Source organism: Lactuca saligna, chromosome 5 (genome assembly GCF_052625555.1).
Source record: "Lactuca saligna cultivar CGN05327 chromosome 5, ASM5262555v1, whole genome shotgun sequence".
Taxonomy (NCBI): domain Eukaryota; kingdom Viridiplantae; phylum Streptophyta; class Magnoliopsida; order Asterales; family Asteraceae; genus Lactuca; species Lactuca saligna.
The window spans coordinates 19,951,675-19,960,172 of record NC_136421.1 but is presented as its reverse complement, the minus strand read 5'-3'; the positions used below and the strand labels follow the sequence as shown (position 1 = coordinate 19,960,172).

General features: G+C 40.3%; 1 protein-coding gene across 1 annotated transcript; it reads left to right on the top strand.

Moving 5' to 3' along the window:
* Positions 1-4,758: 4,758 nt before the first annotated feature.
* On the top strand, positions 4,759-6,270 carry LOC145045109 (uncharacterized). Its single transcript, XM_078993452.1, has 3 exons — positions 4,759-5,200; positions 5,387-5,504; positions 5,982-6,270. The coding sequence occupies exons 1-3, from the start codon at positions 4,759-4,761 to the stop codon at positions 6,268-6,270; spliced, it is 849 nt and encodes a 282-aa protein (XP_078849578.1).
* The last annotated feature ends 2,228 nt before the right edge of the window (positions 6,271-8,498 follow it).

The window sequence follows — 8,498 nt, the reverse complement described above, 5'->3', positions numbered from 1 at the left end:
CTTGGGGATTTTACATATGTATTTGGTTTGAAACATGAAATAAATATTATTGGTCGAATGAACTCACTTTATTTAAAATGAAAAATTTATTTGAAAATTTGCGTTGTTACACCGTGCGTGGGCCTAGTTAGTATGTGATCGAAATTGGAGTATATGGGAGTTCAGGAATAACAATTGCTCTGCATAAATAGTGTAGAGTGGAGTTTAGCTCAATCGCACCTGTAAGTGCGGTAAGGGTTGTTGAGTATGTTTCCTAGAAAAGAAAGGTGTGTAGCTCCGGAAGGAGTGTGGTCCTCTGAATGGAAAGCAGTAGTGTAAATGGATGATCGAAAGTACTTCAGTTATTGATAGTAAGCACTAGGGTTGTACCAGATATATGGAAGCACTTACGGGTAGGATGTCCGTTGAGGTTGTGGCAATGTTGGATGATGCACAGGCATGTTTTTAGTCTCCTTGGAAGAGGAGGAGGATAGTGGTTCCAGATTGGAGATTTAGACAAAAGAAGGTGAGACAACAGGTTAACAGACTCGGGAGTAGTCTGGACCCGTTATGGGCATGCCAAGTATTACAGCTCGAGTCTGATTGGGCCACGTACAAGTAGTTACGCGAGATGTTTGGTTGATGGGCTATGGGAGCTGAAGGATGTGGTATCCTGTCAGCGCGTGAGGTATAGAATCAGAGGGGAAAACAGGGTACGTTCCAGGTTGCAAGTTATCAGGGTTATCTCCAATCATGGGTGAAGGAGGATGGATTAATGTCTTAACAGAGCTCAGTGGGTGTCTGTGGTATCTAGCGTTCGCAGGGCGCGAAGGTGTGTTCCTGATTTGAAGGGATGGTATCATCGGGTGATATGTGACTGATATGTGGTGCTATAGATTTGAAAGACCGATGGTTAGCTTGGAATAGAGGCAAGGATGCCACGTGCGAATAAGCCATTTCAAGAGGCATATAGAGGTAGGGTTTGTAAGAGCATGAGTTGATTGAGAAAATCGGAGTCTGCAGTGCAAGGGGTTTGTCCTGAAGCGTATATTGCAGTAGGCTTTGAGGATGAAGCCTAATTTAAGTGGGGGAGAGTTGTAACACCCCAAATTCTAGAGGTGTTGTTGAAGGGCTTAAATTGTAAATTAAGGAAAGGGACTCGACGAGGAGGCATGCTTACTCACCGAGTCGGAGTGGGATTTGTGGCAGGTTTAAGTGGCCAACTCGCCGAGTCGGCGGCTTGTACTCGATGAGTTGGTGCTGAAGGGAGAAAACTCTAATCCCAGGGGTTGTACCCTATATAAAGCACATTATAACCCACCCTCAGCCTCTTTGCTACCCTTTTAAGATCCAGAAGCCCTAATTTCGTTTGTGAGAAGACATGGAAGCAAATTGGAGTGATTTGTAAAGGGATCTTGGAGATCAAGAAGCTTAGATCAAGGAGACTTGAAGAGATCCTGATTATACTTCTGTGGGAGATCATTTTGGATGTAAGGAATCGTTATCCTTGGCCTTCTCCTTTCTAGTTCCATTTTCATGGAGTTTTAGGGTTTGGTTGGAGAAATATTGATGAGATATTGAAGCATGAGTTAGATCTGGAGTTGAAACTCTAGATCCGAGTTCTATATGGATCATTGATGCAGAAAACCTTTCTAGTTTTTATGCAAAAGCCCTTCCCCAAGAGTTAAGTCCCTTTCTAGCTTGGTTTTTGGTATTATGGGGCAAGAAGCACGTAAAGGTGGAAACTTTATGCTGCTAATGGACCCTAGAGACCCATATCTATTGTTTGGAGCAAAGGAGTAGCTCTATGAGTCGAGATTATGAGAATGCACATATGGACTCGGCGAGTCTGGGAGATGACTCGGCGAGTCGGGCTCGAGATCAGATATTGAGTCGCGTAGTAACTCGGCGAGTCGCATGGGTGACTCAGCGAGTCTTATGATGATGAGCTTGGACTCGACGAGTTGGAAGAACAACTCGGCGAGTCTAATGAAGATTGTCGTGAGCTCGGCAAGTCTATTATTGGACTCGGCGAGTATGCTCGCAGAACCAAACAACTTTCAGTTAAAGCCTTGGATTAGTTATTCGGTTGGGGACTCAGTGAGTTGGTCAGGATGGAACTCTAAAATTGTTGGACTCGACGAGTCTTGGGGCGACTCGGTGAGTTAAGTCGTGCTATGAGAGTTTTCTGGATATGAGAACTCGGTGAGTCGACGGGTTGACTCAGCGAGTAGAGTCAATCAAGAAGGTTGACTTTGACCTTGACCTTCAGGGGTATTATGGTAATTTGGATATTTATGCCAATGACTATTGATGGATGTAGGTGTTGGAGTTTGAGGCGGTGCTTCTGGATTGTGCTCTTGTGATTCGGTTCGTCAGTTGCAAGGTGAGTTATCCTCACTATACTAGGGGGTCTAAGGCACCAAGGCCGACCCATTAGATATGTTATTGTCACACCCCGAAAATCATGGGCGGAAACATTTCCGAGGTGGACTACCACGTTGTGTATCAAATCCAATGTACATAGTAATCACAGTAAACAAACATTACATTACATATATATGAAAGTTTACATTTGTTTCAAAAGTAAAGTTATACAAAATATACATATGCATCATATTAACAAAAGTTGAGACGAGTCTTCACGCACTCCGTCTTCATCAAAAGAGATCACCGGGTGCCTGTCTAACTTGGACCTGAGAATACAAGCGGTTTGAAAATCAGCATAAAGCTGGTGAGTTCATAAGATGTTTTGTTTTATGAAAATGTATCGATTTCCTTTAGTTTCCGAAAACATTTATTATCCAAGAAAATCCCATATTTTCTTAGGTGAAGTTGGTTTAGTTATCATTTGTTACCAATTCGATTATGTATTGTATTTTACCCTAGGAAAATCCCATATTTTCCTAATTGTAAGATCGGTTGTATATCACAAAGTATAGTTTAACACACAAAACTATATAATGAGAATCTTGGGATCACTATCCCGAAAGAGATATAAGATAGTTTAACACATTTGAAAGTACAGATTTAAGATCATGGGTTGAGGTTGTACTACTCCATGCGGTAGCCAACAAACCCTAGAGTATTCCATATATGACTGAGGGTCTGGTAGGCATTCCAGACTCATACTGAGGACTCGGGAGTATGCCAGATATGAGTTGAGGGCCCGGTAGGTATTCCAGACTCATACTGAGGACTCGGGAGTATGCCAGATATGAGCTGAGGGCCCGGTAGGCATTCCAGAATCATACTGAGGACTCGGGAGTATGCCGGATATGAGCTGAGGACCCGGTAGGCATTCCAGACTCATACTGAGGACTCGGGAGCATTCCAAATACAAGTTGAGGGCCCGGTAGGCATTCCAGACTCGTACTGAGGGCTCGATGGCATTCTAGATATGAGCTGAGGGCCCGGTAGGCATTCCAGACTTGTACTGAGGGCAAAGGGTAGTCCAGCTTGTTAAGCTGTAGACCCAGTATATGATGTTTTGTTTTATTGATATTCTATGCTAATGTTGATATTGCTATGTGGACTGTATGTGTATCGGTATTTTGGGGGTAACTCACTACCCTTTAAGGCTTACAGTTTCAGCTTATTATTTCAGGTACAACAAATGATCACGACAAGGTGAAGGCGTGATCGTACAACTCCTCCTATTATGTTTATGTTTTTTGGAAAAACTCTGATACTCAATATATTTTGAAAACAAAGTTGTAACGTTTTGATGAACTTGATATGTTTTAAAAGTTTAAATTGGTTGGAAATTTTGGATATTACAGGTTTTCTTTCTTAAATAGAAATCATAAGCAACTCCCAAGTTAAAAGATTTTATCAAACAAATAGAGCTGCAATTGTGAATGGTGGTAATAAATATCAGAAGCAATAATGGGCTCGAGTTCAAAAACAAAGATTTTGAAGACTTTCTGGTTGAAAAGGGAGTAACTCACAATTTCTCTGCTCCCTATACTCCACAACAGAATGGGATTTTCGAAAGGAGAAACCGTTCATTATGTGAAGCAACCCGAACCATGATGAGCTTTGCTTCTCTTCCACTGTACTTCTGGGCGGATGCAATCGCTGTTGCATGTTACACTCAGAAGTGATCCTTCCTCAACAAGCGATTTTCCATCACACCATACAAGATTTTAAATAATCGCAAGCCTAATGTGAAGTTTTTCCACGTGTTTGGTTCAAGATGTTTTATTTTCAACTCGAAAGAGAACCAAAATAAGTTCGACGTACAGGCTGACGAACGGATCTTTCTTGGTTACTAGCTTACTTCAAAGGCATATAGGGTTATGAATAAACGCTCAAATAAGATTGAAGAAACCTACTATGTTACATTTGACGATAATTACTTGAAGAAGATTCGAACAAGCGCAAGTCCAATGGAGGAAATCTTTCAAGAATCAGGTCAAGTCAAGGTTCCTATTTCCAATCTATTTGAGGAATACATGCTACTCTTTGATGAACCAGAGAAGGCAGTTCACTTGGAAGCAAAAGCAACATATAATAAAATCGAAAACTTGAAGAATATTATCGACGGAGCTACAAAAGTCATGGAAAGCGAACCTCGAGTCGACAAGCAGACACCAAGCGTACCTAACGAATCAAGCGAAAGTCGAGCTTCAATTAACTCTCCAACAGAAAGCTTTACATTCCAGGGGGAGGGGTCATCTGCACCAAAAACAACCGAATTTCCTTTCCAGGGGGAGAATCGATCACAAACCTCAACCCATGACAGTCCAACCGAGGGGGGAGCATTTTGATCAAAACATGGGATACGCTTCGCCACTTGAGGGGGAGGATGAAACTACAAATGATGAAGGCGATCAATCAGAACTTGAAGAAGAAATTAACGCTGAATTTGATCCTGCCTACGACCTAAATTACCCACCTCTCACAAAATGGACAAAAGATCATCCTAAAACTCAAATAATTGGCGAATCATCTAAGGGAGTTCTCACTCGTTCTCAATTAAAAGCGAAGCAAACTACTTTATTCTCTCAAGTAGAATTTTGCATGTTTAAGTCGTTCGTCTCCAAGATTGAATCGAAGACGGTAAGCGCTACTCTTGATCACTCAGATTGGGTGCAAGCTATGCAAGACGAGCTCCATGAGCTTGAGCGAAATCGTGTATGGAGGCTGATTCCCATACCAAATGATGTGTCTGTAGTTGGTTTAAAATGGGTTTTTAGGAACAAGTTAGATAAAGAGGGTAATGTGATTCGCAACAAAGCAAGGCTGGTGGTGAAAGGATATTTTCAGGAAGAAGGAATAGATTATGAGGAAACCTTCGCTCCTATAGCAAGTTTGGAATGAGTAAGAATCTTTCTGGCATATGTTGCACATAAAAACTTCAAAGTTTTCCAAATGTATGTAAAATGTGCTTTCTTGAATGGAGAACTAGAAGAAACGGTATATGTAGAGCAACCACCTGGATTTGTGAACGAAAAGTATCCTGATCATTGCTACATTCTGGATAGAGCAGCCTATGATTTGAAGCAAGCCCTGAGAGCATGGTATGAAACTCTAACACGCTTTCTCAAAATGTCGAAATTCAAACAAGGTTCGGTTTACCCAACCTCTTCTTTCGCAAGAAAGAAGGCGAACACTTAATGATAGCTCAAATTTATGTCGATGACATCATCTTCGGCTCTACGAATCCCAACTTAACAGCTGAATTCAGGAAGTTGATGGAGACTAAGTTTGAAATGAGCGCAATGGGTCCAATTAACTTTTTCCTTGGACTGAATATTAGACAGGGACCAGAAGACATCTTTATTAATCAGGAGGCTTACACGAAGACTTTATTAGTGAAGTTCGGCATGACGAGAGATTCCAAAGTAAAGGTTCCAATGGATTTTGGCATGAAGTTAACACCGTCTCTGGATAAAACTGGTTGTTGATGTGACACTCTATCGTCAAATGATAGGGTCTCTTATGTATCTAACGACTAGTAGACCAGACATAATGTTTTCTGTCTGTTATTGTGCAAGGTTTCAAGCGAATCCAAGAGAACCTTATATGGTTGCAGTGAAACATATCTCCCGGTACTTGAAGCGAACCTCGTCTCTTGGTCTCTGGTATCCTGTTAAATCTGAATTCTTTGTTCAAGCCTTCTCTGATGCTAATCTTGGTGGATGTTGTCTAGACCAAAAGAGTACAACTGGCGGGTGTCAGTTCCTTGATGGAAAACTCGTCAGCTGGCAATCAAAGAAACAAACATGTGTGTCTCTTTCCACAGCCGAATCTAAGTACATTGCTGCAGCATCATGCACATCATAAGTCATATGGATACAAAGCCAACTTAGAGATTATCGCTTAAGAATGAAGGAGATTCCCCTCTATTGTGAATCTGAAAGTGCGATTCGAATTTGTCACAATCCGGTGCAACATTCCAAGACTAAACATATTGCACTAAGATATCATTTTATCAAGGACCATGTTAAAGATGGTAATGTTGAAGTTCACTTCGTTCGGTCTTCAGATCAACTGGTTGACATCTTTACTAACGCCTTACCGGAAGTAAGCTTTAATAAAATTCTACAAGGTTTGGGAATGATGGAAGTTGAGTCGGTGCCGAAACCTCTTTCGTTTCACTAAAATAGGGAAAGTGAAATAGATCGAACGCTCAGTCTATTTCAGTTCTGGAATTTTCAGTGACCGAAATGAACCGAACGCTCGGTCTATTTCGCTTCATTAATTCCAACGTTCGGTTTCGGATATATATTTTTGTATATCTTTTCGCTTGGTGTTCTTTCGTTTTTGTCTTAATCCAATATATATATATATATATATATATATATATATATATATATATATATATATATATATATATATATATTATTAATTTTTCAGAAATTTCAAAAATCCAAAAATATTTTTTTTTTATTAATTTTTTAGAAAGTTAAAAAATCCAAAAAAAAAAATTATGTTTTTATTATTTTTTCAAATTTGTCAAAACTTCAAAAATATTTTCTTTATGTGTTTCGTCTCGTTTTTGTTTCTTTTCTTCCTTAGGTTTGAAGATCACAACTATTACATCATTTGGAGCTAGGTCAGGTATATCCTTTTTGATCTACGTACAAGTTAAGTGTCCCTAAAAGCATGTTGTTGTATGTCGACCGAAGCCTCCAAGACTTTGAGTGAAGCCTTAATGATTCAAACGACACCCATCGTTTCTTCTCAATCAAGCTACTACAATCACTCTAGTCATGAGCTACTGTAACGCCCGTGTTTCTGGGCTAAAAGCATTAATAATAGCGTAATAGTCTAAGCCAACATTTGTAACTCATTTTGAAGTAATAAAGAGGAATTATGTGAATATCATGGGAATTATATGCTTATTTGCTTAATTATTATGATTTAATTAATTAATAATAAAAATAAGCGTTGAAAATGAATATTAGATAAAACTGATATCTTTACATAAATTTGTAGTGGTCGAAACAAGGATTCCGGAGATATAAAGAACGTCAAAATCTGAGTTATAACGAAGAAGTTATGACCTATCGAAGTTTCACGATAGAACCAACACGGCACCGGAAAGCGTAAAAAGTGAATTTACGATAAAGTATTTTTTAGCCTTAGCGATCTAAACAAAAGTTATAGTATTCATTAAACCGAGAATTTTGATCAAAAGAACGTCCAAATCTGACTTCGTATGAGGAAGTTATGATTTTTCTAAATTTTAGCTTAGCGGTAGACAGCTAAAAACTCGAATTTAAGATCGAGCGATATTTAGCCAACACAACCTAAACGAGAATCGAAGGTCTAGTCAATAGTGGTACAAGGGTAAAAAGACAGACGAAAACGGATGTCGGATGAAGAAGTTATGAATTTTTAACAGATTTTTCTGTCCTGGTCTGTTAAAAATAATAATATAAAAATTAAAATCAAAATTATCCGACGAAGTATAAACGAAAGTTGTAGAGCATAATTTTACCTACGCGTGCATATAAAGAACATCGAAAATGGAACCCGTATGCGAAAGTTATGGATTTTAGAAGGTTTGGGTGCAATTTCCGAGAAATTCGCATGGTGCAGATCCGGCCACGTCACCCTTCTCGCGAATCCGACCCGTGTCCGATGCTGATGACGTATCCGAAGCGTGGCCAAGTCCGGATCCGACGCGTGTCACATTCTCCTCGGACCGAAGTCTCGGCCAATCAGAAGCTGTCGCGTACCCTTCGCGTGTCCAAGCTCGCACGGGCCACGTCCGAGCCTCGTGGCCTTCGCATCTTCCGACGCGTGTTCGCTTCTCAGCCCTCCGGATCCGAGCCTCGCAGCTACTACATGGAGCCTCCTTAGCCACCAGTCTTCAGTCTCACACCCTATAAATAGGAGGGTTGCCAGATCTCCCGGGTACTTTTGGAAAATTAGCATTTTTCACCCCTAAACTTATATTTTGACTATTTTGACTTCCCGCGAAGCCCCATAATCATTTCCAACACCGAAACACATCCTGAAGTGCCCGAAGACCCATAAAATTTTATCTTTTCGGTTTTGAAGCT